Here is a 17,649-nt window from a genome sequence, read left to right as displayed (position 1 = left end):
GGTTACCAGGCTTGGAAACAACCATCTTTACCTACTGTACTATCTCTACAGACCCTGGCTTATCTTTAGAAGCTTCAATGCCCTCCTTTTGAAAATGGGCTAATTAATAACTACCTCAAAATGGATTAAGAATGAAAAAGAATAAAGCATGTGTAAGTGTATATAGCAACTCAATAAATGTTAGTTTCCTATCCCACCCAAAGTAAAATTCTTTTTCTTTCTTTTCTTTTTTTTTTTGGTATGTGGAGCTGAGGATCGAACCCAGGGCCTTGTGCTTGCTAGGCAAGCGCTCTAACACTGAGCTAAATCCCCAACCCCAAAGTTAAATTTCTAACCTTCAGTCATTTTAACATTGGTTCTATGGAAAAGATGCCACCACCCTAAAATTATAATTAATTTTTAGAATATAATCCACTTATAAATTAGACGACTGCCTGTATTTTCTACTTACAGAATATGTAACAGAGGGAGAGAGAGTGTAAAAAAGAAACAATCTTTTGTTTTATAACATCAATGCTTAAACCAAATAGAAGTAACAGCTTCTCATTGGGTCTAATGAAAGAATTCCAACGTGTGATTAGCTAACTTTTTCATCCAGTTCATTATTAGACTCTTGAAAGTTTCAAAGACTTAGCTGTTATATTAAAACAGGATGAATACCCATGTCTGAGTCCATGGCCCCATGGTGGCTGGGGTCTAGGGTGGTGTCCGTGGCTCATGTTGCCACCAAGGGCTCTGTGGATGCCTGGGGTCTGGTACCTGAAGGCCTAGCCGCCACAGGGGCTGTGCTGATCTGGGTGGACTATGCTGCCACCAGGGCCATGGTGGTATCTGGGCCTAAGCTGCTGTAGAGGGCCATGTCTGGGTCCTGGTCATGCTGCAACTGGGGTCTGTGGTGATGTCCATGGACTGTGTTAGCATGGAGGTCATTGGAACTATGCTGTGCTGCACCATCCCTGCCCGTCACTGGCCATGGGATGGCTGGTCTTGCCCCTTGCTGGATACTGCAGCAGGCAAAGCTGTCCCTACCTCTCAGGGGAGAGCTTGCCAGCACTAGCAACAGATAGCCCCACCCCTCACCACAGGCATGCACCTTGCCTGGGCAACACACTAGAGCTGACCCTGCCCCACCTCATCTGCCATTCAGTGGCATGGGTGAGGGAAAGATGACCTCGCCACTCTGCCCCTTGTTATCTGTAGCAAGCAAGAAAGATGGCACTGGGGTCCCGAGTGAGAAACTAGCTGCAGCACAAAGGAGTGGGCCCTGCACCCTGCCTGGGCAGCACACTGGAGCTGAGCCTGCTAAGGGGAACGGGGCAGGGAGGGACAAGAAAATGAGCTAGCCCTAAGGGCATGAGAGCAGAACTAACCTCCTTGCACACCCTACCCTCACATTCCCCACAGCAATCAGAACAGAGGGCCTTGCACCTTGCCTGGACAAAACAGTAGAGCTGACTCTGGTGATGTGAATGCAGGGACCTGGATTTAAGGTCCAGAGAGAACTGGCCAACTCCTAGCTGGAGGCTGCATTGGATGAGCTAGCCCAAGCAGTTCTGGAGAGCTCACCTGGGTAGTGATGATGATGATAAGTTGGTGGGCTGACCAACCCAGCTACCGCCCAGGTGCAGAACCAGGACTATGAGTTGGCCCACCCCAACCTCCATCAAATCTATGAACTTTTGGAGCACGTGACGGGAATGAACTGTATTAGAATATTAGTTGAAGGTGTGTTACTTTTGCTTACATTGCATTTGTTTAACTCTGTGAAGCCATGTTACTGTGCCTGTCAAGGCAGGAGAAAGGACAGAGAGAATATATAGAGGAGGAAAACTGGGAGAAGGGAGACAGGAGCCAGAGAAGGAAGAGGACTCCAGGGGCCAGCCACCCAGCTACACAGCAGGCCACGGAGAAAGAGTAAGATGTACAGAAGTTAGAGTACGGGAAAAACCCAGAGACAAAAGGTAGTCGGAATAAGTTAAGGAAAGCTGGCAAGAAACTAAGCCAAGCTAAGGCTGGACACTTATAAGTAAGAAGAATAACCTTCTATGTGTGATTTGTTTGGGAGTTGGGTGCCCCCCCCCCCCGCAAAAAGACCCCAAACAACTAATAACCACAAACCAACAGATCCAAAATAGCAGGATCTCCCTGACACAGGACCACAACAGGATGTCCAAGAGGAGCCCCAGGGAGAGCCCATTATAGGTGGTGTAAAGAAACCAGAGGCCTCGAGCCTGACCAAGGACTTCTGGCAATGAACACTTGCAAGCAAAGATAAACGGATAAAGGGTAAACTGTGTGACTCAAAGAGCCAACTACAACTTCCACAACAAGATTCTTCTTTTTTGTTTCTTTGTTTTGTTTGGTTTTTGGGTTTTCTTTTAAATTTGGATTTGATTTGGCAGGGAGGTTCTAAGCTCAGAGGGCAGATGTGAGGAGGCGTGGAGAGAAGTAGGATCAGAATGCATGATATGAAATACACACACACACACACACACACACACACACACACACACACACACAAATCAATAAAAGTTAAAAAAAGGATGAATAGTAAATGAACTTACTTTAAGTCTGAATATTTTTAACAGATTTCTTCTAAATCCATAATGCTAATGCTTCTACATCTCAAAAACTACTACTAACACACTGATACAAAAAATGGTAACGTGTAATCAATATCATATACAAAATTAAAACATTAACCATTAGACAAAAACAAACTTTCAAATCCCTTTAAATATTAACTCTTACCTCTGCATTTTCATGGCCTTCCAGAGTCATACAAATATCCAGATCACTATCACGGAATCCAAATCCATTCTTTGAAGAACCAAATAAACACAATCTTGCCTTTTCTAAGCTCAAAAAAAAAAAAAAAAAAAACAAGTCAATGAGCAGATTAGAGGAGTAATCCAACATCTACTAATAGTTTAACACAAAGTGATACACTGAGAAATTCCAAAACATCCAACCCTAACTAGGATCTTTTGCTTAGGTTCTTTTTTCGCCCTTGGTTTTTTGATAGGATTTCTCTATGTAGTACTGGCTGTCCTAGAACTAACTCACTCTGTAGACCAGGCTGGCCTCAAACTCACAGAGATCCGCCTGCCTCCCAAGTGCTGGGATTAAAGGCTTGCTTAGGTTCTTATGCCCAAGTAGCTAACTGCATTTTTTCTTTTTAACATATCATAAACTGAACATGTCTAACCTTCTATCTACTTCACTCAAACCTTCATTTATCCCTATAATCCCAACTGTGATTGGTAAAGCTCATTGTCAGTTTTATAGGGGGAATCTCTAGACATGTTTATGAGAGATTATCTAGATTACGTTAAAGTGGTAAGATCCACCCTTAATGTGGGTGATATGATTCCATGGACTAAATAAAAAGGAGAAATTGAGCTGAACACAAGCATATATCATTTCCTGCTTCCCAACTGGACACATTGTGACCAGCTGTCTCCTGTTCCTGCTACCATGATGGATCCTGGTCCTTCAAACTATAAGCCAAAATAAATCCTTCCCTAAAATTACTTTACTCAGGTATTTTGTCAAAGCAAGGAGACAAGTAATTAAAATACCAACTCTCAGCAATCAGTATCATTATCTATTTCAGATGCTCACCAGAAATATATAAGGTCCTTAATACCTTGTTCAACCTGCATAAGCCAATCACTGAGAACTTTAGCTTCTTCAAACTGAACTACCTACCACTTACTGTTGTTCTTCAACACCAGTACCAAAGGTTAAGCTCAATAGCTGGTAACTCGACTCTCAAAAGTAAACTAGTTCTTTCAATGTACAATTTAAGTACTTTTAAATTATCACCTCAATGTATAGGGTCAATTTTCCTCCCATAGGCACTCTAATTCACTAGTATAAATCACGTTAGTTATGCCTTGTCATTAAAGAGTTCTGTAACACTTTTCAAACAAGTTGTAACTCAAAGTTTAATTACACATTTATATTAATATATATATTTGCTGGAGCATGCCACCATGCACATGTGGAGAGAGGAAAACTTGTGTGGGTTGGATCTCTCTTTTCACTGAGTGAGTCCCAGAGACTGAACTCAGATTGTCAGACTTGTTGGCAAGTGACTTTACCTGCTGAGCCATTTCATTGTCCCTTAATTACATAGACAACAAATCCTGTACTTTGAAAAAAATCCTTCCATGTAATACTGATTAAATTTCAATGATAACTAAGAGGATCAAAGACACTATGGTGCTCACTCCAGCAGCACATATACCAAAACTGGGACAATATAGAGATTAGCAAGGCCTCTCTGCAAAGATGGCATATAAATTTGTGATGCATAGCATATATTTTTAAAACTTTATTTGTGCATGTGTGCATGCACCACAACACATTCGTGGAGATCAGAAAACAATTCATGGAAATTGGTTGTCTCCATCCACCTCTGGGGGTCTAAAGATTCAAATTCAAGTCACTAGGCTGAGACCCTTTACCCAATGAGTCATCTCACTAGTCCAAGTGTTCCATATTTTTATGAGCTTTACTTTGAATTCTACTAAAGGAAAATATCCTTTAAAGTATTCTCAATATAAAATATTTCAAAGTATGAGACTTTGTTTTTCAAATATACAATATATTCATAAAAAGAGGCAATGATGATCAAATGAAATTGAATATGAGCTTTATCTAAAAGAGAAGAGACTTAAGATTGGTCTGGACCTCATCAATTAGGATAGCTGGCCAGTGAGTACCAGGGACAGAAGGCCTGTCTCTGCCTCCTCAGTACTGAGTTTAAAAATGTGTACACACATGTATTCGTGGGCATGTATGTGTGGGCATGTATGCACACATGCATGCAAGTTCTGGTAGAGACCAAAAGAATGTTGAGTCTCTAGAATTATGGACAGTCCACTGGACACTGAGAACTGAACTCAGGTTCTCTGGAAGAACGAGTGTTCTCATTCACTGAGCCATCTATGTTTTTACATTGGTTCTGAGAATAAAGCTCAGGTCCTCATGCTTACCACATTTACAAGCGAGCCATCTCCGATGCTCTAAATAAATTACTATAAATACCCTTTTTTAAAATATTTGATCATAGACCTCTTGATTCTTTATGCTCACACTAAAAAATTGCTCTGCTCTTTTAAAGCAAAAGCCTTCAGATCAAGCTTAGTTTTTCTTTCCTTTACCTCACAAAAGCAATAGCAATTCCTGTTAGCTTTACCCTCAAATGTAACCCAATTCTGACCACCTACCTCCTCCACTTCTGTACTTCATCTATTCTTATGTCACAGTTCTCTGCAATGTGCTTGCTTGTACTCTCAGAGTGCTATCATCTGTTCTCTGAGATGGTATCATTTAATGCTAACAATTCTAACACAGCTTTCATTAAGCAAAAAGTCCTTGTACCAAGGTCCAAAGGATACCTCTGTGACCTCATCTATCTATTAGGACGTATCTTACACATTCCACTCCAAACACACTGAATCTCCAATCAGTCTTGAAAAATGTCAGACGTAATCTAAGACTCAGTATCCACCCTTTCTTTCCATGGAAAATTCCTTGGAAATTCATAACTTGTTCCTTCATATTATTCAGACTCAACTCAAATGCTACCTCATGAGAGATTTACTACACCATCTATCATTTCCTTTATCATCAAACTTTTAATAGCATTTACTATTTATTGATTATATTTATTTAACTTGACTGCTATCCCCTCTTAAATATACTCCTCATGAGAGTAGTTTCTCTTTTATAAGTAATACAGCCACAGAAACTAGAATAGTACTAAACATGTAACAGTTAAACATTTTAAGTCAATCAAAATCAAAACCATGTGATTACAGTAACAACAACCAACTTCTAGCCCATGACATACCATCATATTCTTTTTGAATAAACTTTTCCAAGCCAATTAAGATTTGCTCCCTGTTGTGTTGCTCAGAGCAAGGTGGTGATAATTCATCTATTTGAAAAAGAGAAAAAAAAGTGAAAACAGAATATAAAAATTTCTTCAGGTCTTTAAAATAAAAATTTTTACTCAACATTTTCACTACTTATGACTTTAAAACCATAAATGACATTAGAGAAAAGGCAAGGGGACATAAAAAAGATTTTAAATATATTTATATTATACATAATTTTCCTTATAATCTACAAATACATTTACCTTTTGAAACTAATTAATACTGTCTTCTTCAGATTTTTAACCCTTTCCCACAATCATATTTCCCTCTATCTCACTGTGTTCAGTTACCAAAGCATTCACTTAAATATCTTGTCAAGATTCCCATTTTCCCTATAAACTACTCTACCTCCTTGCAGCTTTGAGACTTCACCTTGATTTCAATTTTTTACTATTTCAAATTGCCTGCCACAGACTATCATATAATTTTCTAATGTTCACTCCATTTTCCAGTGTTCATTTACATTCCTGTTCAATTCTCAACAAGATCACACTAATATTTTAATAACAGTCTCCCTCACCCAATCTTCTCCAAAGACTCACACCCAAAACTCTATGTAGTAACAGAAATAATGCAAGAACTTCCTTAAAAATTTATTATGATTAATATTCACCTTTAATTTTATGATTAATATTTACTTTCATAAAGAAAATATATTAGGCTGGAGGGATGGTTCTGTGGTTAAGAGCACTAGGTACTTTTCCACAGGACCCAGGTCCAATCCCCATCACCCAGAAGATGGCTCATAACTGTCTGTAACTCCAGTTCCAGGGAATCTGACACTCTTTGTTTTCTTTCCCCCTTGAGACAGGGTTTCTCTGTAGCTTTTGGAGCCTGTCCTGGATCTTGCTCTGTAGACCAGGCTGGCCTTGAACTCACAGAGATCCATCTGGCTCTGCCTCCCGAGTGCTGGGATTACAGGCACGAGCCACCACCACCCAGCAATACTCTTTGAGGTCAATGCACACCACACATGTGGTGTACAGACATACTTGAAGGCAAAACACCCATACACATAAAATAATTTTTAAAATAGTAATACTAATTTTAAAAAGCAAATATATAAGCACTTATAGTTGAGAGAGAAACTGAATAATGAAATACAGTTGTTTCCCTTTTGGTTCGGGACTGTGAAACTATTCTATATATTCTCAACCTGGATAGATGACATACATGTTATGGTTTAGTTAAGTACATGTGTTAAAAAGAGTTTTGGTCCTAGACCAGGATGCTATTGAGATGGGACCTTTAAGACGTATAACAGCACGAAGTCTTCCAATTATACGGAACACTGTCCTTGAAGAGGAGAAATATTGGAATCCTACGTACTTCCTCTTCTCTTCTGCATAGCAACTTTGAGAGGAATGGTTCTGCCCTACCATGCACTTCTGCTACAATGTACCACCTCATCATAGGCACAAAGTGACAGAACCAATAAGTCCTAGACTAAATCCCCTCAAATACTAAGCCAAAATAAACCTATTTTTCTTTAGGTTGATCCCTCTGAAATTTAACTTAACATGATTAAATTCTAACACAAAAATCATGGAACCAAGAATAAACCAAAGTGAATGAGAACAAAGTATAATGATATATATTTGTAATGATTCCATGGAAACCCACTACTTTGAAAGCTTAAACTAAAAAATTAATAAAACTGTTATAAGGTATACAAATTTTACAAAATGATATGAGATCAAAGGATCTCAGGATGGAATGCAGACTGTGACAAAAGAATCTACTTTATGAATATATGAAAAACCTTCACTCAACGGAGTAAGACAAAGGTACTGAACCTAAGTAATTTTGAAAATGAATGTAAGCCTTCTAGTGAGTTCCATGGCTACAGGAACCCTGCTGGTGCCTTGGAAAGCAGAGGCATGTGGATCTCTGTGAGTTCAAGGCCAGCCTGGTCTACAAAGCTAGTTCCAGGACATCCAGGACTATTACACAGAGAAACCCTGTCTCAATAAAACAAACAAACAACAACAAAACAACCAAAGCAGTAGGAAAGAGCGTTGAGGATGTGATGGAAGAGATGTAACCAGCAGAGGTCACAGCAACTTGGCTCAGCAAGCATGCAATGGCACAGGCAGACCCTGTGCTGTGTAGGGACACCAAGGTGATCACACACAGTCCTACACTTGCAGTACCCATACACTAGCTTCATATAGTTACTGAAAGCTTGAGATATGCCAGTTGAATTTTTAATTTTACTTAGCTTTAACTGATCCTAATTCAATAAGCACAAAGAATTAACTATAATATTAAATAACATAATTATCCAGTCTAAATTTCTTAAAGTAGACTCAATTGTATTTTCCTTAGCATTTAACACAGTACCCTGAATATGTTCAGCATTTAGTAAATAACTATGCTTGATCTTTTCTATTAATAATGGAACCTCTGCCCAGTCAAAACTGAAAATTGTTTTTGAATTAAAAAATTTCAGTACCTAACAATCTACTTCTAGTAGTTTTAGTACCAAACACTTACCAAAACATCTTTTACATACTAAATCAAGTATTTCTCGAAATCGGTTTGTCATTGGTGGTAGAGGTTTTAGATCAATTTTCCTGAAATCCTCTGGGCAATCGTTTTTTGAATGGCCATCCTTTTTGCAGATGCTGCATACTATTGTTGGCGGCTAAATAATGGTTTAAAAAAAAAATCCAATGAACATTTAAGTTATTTCAACACTTAGAAAGCAGATCCAAAAATATAGCAGCAACAAACACTATGTAGTTAACTTAGTTCGGACAACCTATTCATTCAGGAGATTCTTGCAGCAAGCTGTTATGAAATGCAATTAAAATAAAAACATTTCTAACTACTTTCCTCTCCCACCAAAATTACATCAAAAACAATTTACCTGGAAATATAAGACATAGGAATTAGCAGGCAATACAAAAGGTTTGTATTAATTCAAACGGCCTGATCAACTCCCAAAGGAAACATATACTTTGTATTATTACTCTGGGGTCCCCCCCCAACATTTACCTTTATTTTATGGTGTACTGGTGTTTTGCCCACAGGTGTATCTGTACACCACCACTTGCATCTCTGGGACCCCAAGGCCAGAAGGTGGCATTGGATCCCCAGGAACTGAAGTTACACATGAGTGTGAGCTACCATGCAGAGGGTGGGAATAGAACCAGGGTCCTCTGAAAAACCAGCCAGTGCACTGCTGAGCCATCCAGCCCCCATGTATCTGGTTTGTAATACAGGGTTTCAGTAGCCCAAGTTGGCCTCAAACTGGTAACCAAGAACTTCTGATCCCCCTGCCTCTGTTTCCCAAGCACTGGGATTACAGGTATGAACTACCACACTTTTTTATATAGTGCTGGAAATCAAACTCTGGTCCTCCTGCATATTAAGTACTCTACCAATAAAGCTACATTCCATAGTTCCTACCTTGCTTTTTGTTTTTGTTTTTGATATTGTTGTTGTTTTTTTTTCCCCCGAGACAGGGTTTCTCTGTGTAGCTTTGCACCTTTCCTGGAACTCACTTGGTAGCCCAGGCTGGCCTCAAACTCATGAAGATCTGCCTGGCTCTGCCTCCCGAGTGCTGGGATTAAAGGCTTGTGCCACCGCCCAGCCTACCTTGTATTTTTTATTAACTGAAATTTAATAAAATTATTCATAAAGAAATTATAAACTGCATCTTTCATTTTACTCCAAATGTTTTCTGTGTTCAGAATCAATCAAGCTAGTGTATCAAACTGTATTATGGTTTGTTCTCTGAAGAATGAATTCTAAAACTTAGGTCCATATAATGAAGTAGTTAATAGCTACTATCTGAATTTCCAAATTCTATGACATCATTTTAAATATCTTCTAGCAGAACACCAAGACAGGTGGGTCAAACAGTAAACGCTTATGCCAACGAGTTAAAAAAAAAAAGCACACATGGTTAAGGAAGATTGCTATACCTCATTGTTATTATGTATACCTAAAGAATTTCTCCAGTGTTAGCCTGGACATTTATACAGCCATAAACTCTTGATTCAAACTACACAACAAAGAGGGCCGGAGAGGTAGCTCAACGTTTAAAATCACTGGCTGCTCTTGCAGAGGACCTGGGTTTGATTCCCAAAACTCACAAGATGGTTCACAACTATCCGTAACTCTAGTTCCAAGGGGACAAACAACCTCTTCTGGCTTCCTTCGGCACGAAACACGTGGTGCACATACACACATGTAGGCAAAATACTCATATACATAAAATTTTAAAAAGTAAACATCAGATTATATACAAAAACTTCTACAGGAATAATGTCATAAAACAACTAAAATTATGTGGCCATAAACCAGGCGGTGGTGGCGTACACCTTTAATCCCAGCATTCAGGAGGAAAAGGCAGGCGGATCTCTGTGAGTTCGAGGCCAGCCTGGTCTACAGAGCCAGATCTAGGATAGGCAGTAAAACTACACAGAGAAACCAGGTCTTGAAAGAAAAAAAAAAAAAAAATTATGTAGCTATGCAATTAAGAGTACTATAGAAATTTCTATCAGCTTTTATTTTCTGTTTTTTGAGACAAAGTCTTACTATATAGCTCTGGGTGTCCTCAGGCTGGCCTCCAACTTACAGAGATCCACCCAGAGCTGCCTCCCAAGTGTTGGGATTAAAGGCCTGCACTACTATGCTCAAAGCATTCCGTTCTGCTGTTTTTTAAAATAATACATGTACAGTAGAAATTCTTTCCTATTGTAAAACAGAGTATTAATTTATAGAACAGGCTGTACTCAAAACTGGCTATGCAGTCCAAGTGGGTCTCAAACTGACAATTTCCCTGTTTTACCCTTTCAAGTGCTGGAATTACAGGCACACCTAGTCACAATGAACTTTTTATGTTACAGATTATCAGTAAAGTAAAAATAGAAGATATGGTACTTACCTTAGTATAAATTTGGGGGAGGGAGTTATTAGGAATGTAAACTACTTTTTTTTTTTTTTTGGTTTTTTGAGACAGGGTATGTCTGTAGCTTTGGAGCCTGTCCTGGAATTTGCTTTGTAGACCATGTTGGCCTCGAACTCAGAGATCCACCTGCCTCTGCCCACAGAGTGCTGAGATTACCACCACCGCCTGGCAAACTATAATTCTTTGAGAAGTTTTCCTAACAATCTGTCATTTAGTTAGTCTTTTCAACAGTCTATACAACTGAACACTGTGACCTGGATAACACGCAACAGATGTATAATATCTATAGCCTTTTAAAATATCAATCTGGGCTGGAGAGACTGCTCAGCAGTTCAGAGCACTGGCTGCTCTTGCAAAGGATCCTGGATTCAATCCCTACCACCCACATGGCAACTCACAACTATCTTTGTTAACTACAGTTCCCAAGAATCCAATATCCTCTTCTGGCCTCTCAGGGCATCTGCCAGGCAAGTAGTACAAAAACATACATGTAGGCAAAATACCCATATACGTTAAGAACAGGTTTTTTTTGTTTGGTTTTTTTTTTTTTTTTTTTTTGGTTTTTCGAGACAGGGTTTCTCTGTGTAGCTTTGCACCTTTCCTGGAACTCACTCTGTAGCCCAGGCTGGCCTCGAACTCACAGAGATCCGCCTGGCTCTGCCTTCCGAGTGCTGGGATTAAAGGTGTGCGCCACCACTGCCTGGCCAGTTTTTAAAAATCCAATCATATCTTAATAGTATTTTTTTAATCTTATATTGTGTGTGTGTGTGTGCGCGCGTGCGCATATGTTTGCAGTGCCCACAGAGGTCAGAAGAGGAAGTCGTTCCATAGAACTGGACAGATGAGAGGTAAGCCAACAAGTGGATCTTCTTAACCACCTAGTCATCTCTCTAGTATCAACAAAACACATTTTTTAAAAAAGAACTATTTCTCAGTAAATAGGTTAACAAGCTTAAAGCTTGTCAACAAGTAATTATTGATAAAACAATAAGTGATTTTCAAGTTCATTTTTCCCTCAATAATGTATGTACCATGCTTACAATAAGTATAAATAATCATTTTGTCATCTGGATGCAGATATTTTAGTAATATACACTGTACTTGAAGAAATGCAGTTTATCTAGAACTTTTATTAAGAACACAGTTATTACTTCTTTTCTAGTCCCCATAGTACTTTGTACACTCTCAAGAGTTTAAGTTCAGATTCTTTACTTAGAAGGACAGGACTCCTGTAATTCACAAAGGATATTAAAAAAGGCCAGAAACGTCCAGTGTCAGAATAGAATCTAGATTCTCCATTTTTTTGACTCTTGTTCTTAGTTTCAACTACAACTTAACAGTATAGTTATACATTCCCACCAAAAATAAAAAGGAAAAATTATTGAAATTTAAAACTTTGCTTTCTTTTTAAAGAGAAAAATAATTTTATATATATAAATGAGCAGAACTTTAAAATATATACTGCCTTGCTAATCTGATTTTCATATCAGATAAATCATTTCACATATAAAAAAAGAAAACCAAATACTAATAGATTATTGATACATTCTTATACTTTATATGCTCTATTTAACTGAAACTAAAGGAGAAATATAAAGAATAAAAGACAGATATACAAAGTATCATTCCAAAACAAGTCAATACCATAGATGCTATTTTGTTACTATTAATAAATCTACAAACTATCAATAGTCATACAGTAACCACAAAGTTTTACAAATTGTATACTGTATCCTACCTTGCCAGAGGTTAAAATAAACTTATCAAACACATAATACAATTCCTGGGAAGGGAGGTTATCATCATCAATAAAGTCAGAAGCAACTTCTGTAGCTTTGCAGTTGCAAGAGGTAGCAGGTGTGTTGTTGCACACAATCTGATGTGAACTTTCCATTTCTAAATCTGATCTGCAGTCTGTTCCAGCAGATTCAGCTCCATCAGGGGATCCAATGCAATTACACTGGATGAGTTCCTTCTTTAAAGAAGTTTCTGAAGGTGTTAAATCACCTTGTTTCTCAACTGATTTTTGCTCTAATTCACTGCCTTCACTGGCAGTAGAAAGAGATGAAGAATCTTGTCCATGGTCAGCCAAACCTAGTTCATTTACCAACAAATTGTCTTTGTCAACAATACATCTCTGTGATGTAAACTCCATTTCATCATATTTAACAGGTTGACCTCTTTCTGCATTTACTTTTTCTGCATTTTCTCCAAGATGAATGCAACAGTTGGTCGTCATACAATCAGATTTCATTGGTTTCTTATTGCTGATTTTCCCCTTCTCTTTTTTCTTGAAATCCGCTGTAGATTTATTTCCACCCTTCCTTTGAGGACAGGCAAAATACCGGTAAGCTGCCCTGAATCTCTCCACAACATATTCATAAACAAGCTGGCTGTTTAAGCTCCGTGCAACATTCCTCTTGACTGAAAATGGATCTAGTGAAAAAGAAAATGATCAATGGCTAAGTTTCTGCTAGCAAACTACTTTTCTACCTTACACAAACAGGTCTGAACAGCTGGAATATAAACAGAGTGCACTTCCCCAAAGTTTTCTAACCTACGATCCTAATGAGCTCTAGAAAACAGAGCAGAAGAAAGACAAATGGGGTATCTTTGGTATCTTCCATAAAATTAAAAGCTAAAAGGGAAGAATTAATGTATAAAAGAATAACTATAGTCAATTCAGTAACTACAGTTTTAATCATGGTATTACTAGCAGCTGTACCACTCTGTTCCCTTTACACTGTCGATGAATGAAACATTTCAAATTCCACTACCCATATTAACAATTTCATTTCTTGTCATAGTATCTTTGAAAACCATGATCTTACTCTTGTAGCCCAAGCTGAACTGTAACTCAATATGGCAATTCCCTCGCCTAAGCCTCCCAAGTGCTATGATTGCAGGCATGAACAACTACATCTGGCTTTCTGTCAGAGCATAATTATGTGCTTGGAATTTGATGTGGAACCCGGCAGTATCAACTGTCATTTTCTTTAGAATGTCCAAGGGATAAAGCTTAGGTGCATGTTAGATGACGAGGAGCACACCCAACAGCTCACACATGTACAGCACATCATCTCACCTTCAATGGCTATCCGTCTTTTAGGCCAGTTCTTGTTCTCCCTTGTTAGAATATCTTGTATCCGTACACAAATGACATATTCCTCCAAAGCAAAATCCAGTGTGTAAAATTTTAGCAACTCCAACCACAACTGTCCCAAGGGTACCTGATTTGGTGATTCCAATGTTAAAGGAGACTGGAAGAGAAAATACTTTTCATTAAAGTTTCTCAAAGTTATAAAATCAGCAAGCTGTTAATTAGAAAAAAAAAAAATTAAGTGTATGTTTTCAAAAACAGGCATAAAGAAAGCATTTCCAAAAGCAAAAGCAAAAAAAAAGTCAGTTTGAATTACAAAAATTCAAGGAATTCTGTGTTTTTTTTCATTAAGCCAGTGACTATCAAGTTTGACTGAACATAACAATCATCAGGTGAGCATGAAATTCCACACCACATATACATATATATAATTTATTGATTGATTGATTGGGTTTTTCAAGATAGGGTTTCTCTGTAGCGTTGGAGCCTGTCCTGGACTAGCTCTGTAGATCAGGCTGGTCTCGAACTCACAGAGATCCACCTGCCTCTCTCTGCCTCCCAAGTGCTGGGATTACAGGCATGCACCACTACCGCCTGGCTCCGTACCACATCTAAGAATCTGATTTAACTCATCTGTGATATCGGAACTGATGATTAGGGTTTCTACATGTGTAAGCGTGTGGGGTGAGAACACTGCAGATGAAACCTAGGGGCTAGTACAATGTTAAGCAAATCCTGTGCCACTGGGTAGCATCTCCAGTCCTTGTAGGTTTTTTTTTTAATTTATTTTATTTTATTTTTTTAAGTAGGTATATGAGCTTGAGACAGGGTTTCATCCTGTAATGTATGCTAGATTCTAGCTCAAGATACAACCTCCTGAATCACCTATCCTTTAAAAAATTTTAAAGCTCTTTGCAGTGAACCTCATGCACAGTCAAGGTTGTAAACTACTGGATCACTATTACAATTCATGTTGCAAAATTTACTTTCAAAATTGAAAAAAAAAATCTGTCATTCAGCAAACATTTCTTTAGAACCTACTATGTTCTTGGATTTGTGCTACGGATATCATAATAAAGAAAACTGACATTTACACGTGATTTCAGAATGCCTACCATCCTTATTCACACTTCTAAAACCTAAACCTACATTAACAATTCTTTGAAGCGTACACTACAGAACAAGGATCTGACTGAAGACATCCTGGCTATTGTGTCTGTTTTGAAACCCTACATGATACTGCCACCCAAAGACAGAGAGGTCCAACTATACAGACTATTAGGACAGAGAGATGATTTTGACAACTGCATTAAAAATTAAATGCTAAGGTGGGATTTGGGATGATCTTTGGAAAGAAGCCAAGGACCTTGCCTTCAGGGACCAATAAAAGAAAACAAACATACTTGATAGGTACACTAAATAATTAAGTTAGAAGCAGCTAAGTATCATGGGAGAAAAAAGCTGAACATAACAAAAGGGGTGGGAATACAGGAACAGGAAAATTAACAGTGTTAAACTGAGTGTCAGATCAGTTTTGTCAAGAAATCCTGACCTGATGACAAGAGAATCGTGTTGTAAGAATGGGGAACAGATAAACATATGTAACACAAAAGGGTGACCAGCTTTAAAAAGAAAACCATGTGATTTTCAGCATCACAGGAAGGAAAGAAAGTGGAGGGGGAAGGAGGAGGAAAACAAAAGAGAAAACACTAAAAGCTAGTGTAGTAGAAGGGAACAGAGAAACAAGTAAGGATCTAAGGACTATTTGCTTTTTTCCATCTAAATGAAATGAGAAACAACTGAAACATTTTTGTGTAAGGACAAACAAGTACAATATCTGACAATTTTTTTTTTTTTTTAAATGTTTTTCAAGACAAGGTTTCTCTGTTTAGTCCTTGCTGTCCTGGAACTCACTTTGTAGACCAGGCTGGCCTGCAACTCAGAGATCCACCTGACACTGCCTCCCGAGTGATGGGAATAAAGGTGTGTGCTACCACTGCCCAGTCTAACTTAACTTTTTAACAACCAGTCAGATTATTATGTTGTTGAGTACAGATAAAGGGTGAAAGTACATAAAGGAATTATGTTAGAAGACAGTGGCAAAAATCCAGGCCAGGATCAGAGTGGCTAGGACCAGCACAGTAACAGTATGCAGTTAAAGGTGAGGAATTCTAGATATATTTTGAAGTAAAAATAACAGAATTCAAGATTTTGTGACATACTTGATATAGGGTTTTCATGAAAGAAAGGAATAAGGATGTCTCTGAAGTTTTAAACGAAATACTTGAAAAGACAGAGTACCATCAACTGATGAAACATGAAAAATTCCAAGTTTTAGAGTAACATCCAAAGTTCAGATTAGACATAACAAGATACTTAAGATGACACTAAATAGGCAGCTAGATATAATTACATAGTTCAAGAAAGAATACTTTGTCATCCAACAGATGGCGCTTAAAATCAAAAGGATTGGACAGGATCACCTACCATAAGAAAGTAAATAAACCAGAAAAAGAGATTGGGCTGGAGAGATGGTGCAGCAGTTAAAAGCACTGGCTGCTCTTCCAGAGGACCTGGGTTCAATTCCCAGCACCCACATGGCAGCTCACAACTGTCTGTAACTCCAGTGCCAGCAGATATGGATTCCTCACACAGACTTACATGCAGGTGAAATACCAATACATATAAAACATAATAATAAATCAATCTCTAAAGAAAAAAGAAAAAGAGATCATAAACCTAGTTCGTAGCACTTCACTGTTATCTGAGTGGAGAAAAGGAATTAATTAGCAAAGGAAACTGACAAGGACTAAGCAGCTCCAGGTGTGGTATACTGAAATTATTCCAAGGAAATAATCAACTGGAAAATGTTGCCATGTCAAAGAGATAATTTTAAGTAACAATGAAATTTAACAAAATAGAAGCTAATGATTTAAGTTTGGGCAGAGTGATAATGTGAGTGAAGGAGGCACAGAAAAATGGGAAATGGGGAATATAAACAAGCTAGTTGCACTACAAAGGGAAACCAAGCAATAGCTGGGAGGGAAGGTACTTAACATTTTTCTTTAAAATGGGAGAAACAGAGAATGCTTGATTAAAGAATAAAAACGGACAATTTAGGAAAGAAAGAAAATAGCTAAAGAAATATAGTCTGAAATAATTCAGAAGGCAATGGAGAAGATGCCTTTAGATTATGGCATGGGAAGTTCCTTTAGGGAAAGAGGTAGCAAGGCAGACTATGAATATAAACAACAGAGATATGGTGAGTGTGTAGTCCTCTTTGTACTGTTTCAGTGTTCTCAGTAAACTAAAAAGCAAGATCATTAACTGGGAATATTGATGCTTTGAGAAGAGTTGAAGAAAGAAGATACCTCTCCAAAATAATGAAGTGAATTCAGGGAACTACAACAATTCAGTGTTAAGTAGAGCAACCATTTCAAACAACAGTGCATCTATATTCTTGGACTACTATAAGCGTCTGAGGACACAATCCATGTCTATTTGCCTATGGTTGTCTAGCACTCAAGAAAATGCCTGAAACACAGCAGGTCTTTAATAAATGCATGCTGAACTGATTAAGAAAGCCATCTCCTCATAGAGCAAAAGACTTATTTCTCTATCCAATCTGGCCACATAATTCACACTAGGCTTAAATTTGAATGAAAACCTAACTCATA

The 17,649-nt window shown here is 38.1% G+C and overlaps 1 protein-coding gene and 1 non-coding gene across 7 annotated transcripts in view; one reads left to right on the top strand and one right to left on the bottom strand.

The window, feature by feature from the left end:
• The window catches only part of Tut4 (terminal uridylyl transferase 4), a 109,122-nt gene that overhangs the window by 42,769 nt on the left and 48,704 nt on the right, over window positions 1–17,649 (bottom strand). For all 6 annotated transcript variants that reach the window (XM_036177225.1, XM_036177227.1, XM_036177226.1 and 3 more), the window contains exons 12-16: window positions 13,958–14,132; window positions 12,611–13,308; window positions 8,448–8,598; window positions 5,864–5,950; window positions 2,752–2,855 (exon numbers count right to left, since the gene is read on the bottom strand). In XM_036177225.1, the coding sequence (XP_036033118.1) occupies window positions 2,752–2,855; window positions 5,864–5,950; window positions 8,448–8,598; window positions 12,611–13,308; window positions 13,958–14,132 (1,215 nt within the window). The remainder of the gene's footprint in view (window positions 1–2,751; window positions 2,856–5,863; window positions 5,951–8,447; window positions 8,599–12,610; window positions 13,309–13,957; window positions 14,133–17,649) is intronic.
• Window positions 4,228–4,331, top strand: LOC118578971. The gene has a single exon (XR_004944351.1). It is a non-coding gene; the product is annotated as a U6 spliceosomal RNA (small nuclear RNA).

The sequence above is a fragment of the Onychomys torridus genome, chromosome 2, assembly GCF_903995425.1.
Source record: "Onychomys torridus chromosome 2, mOncTor1.1, whole genome shotgun sequence".
NCBI classification, from domain to species: domain Eukaryota; kingdom Metazoa; phylum Chordata; class Mammalia; order Rodentia; family Cricetidae; genus Onychomys; species Onychomys torridus.
Note: the sequence above shows the minus strand (reverse complement) of the source record. Positions and strands in the feature narration are given on the sequence as shown.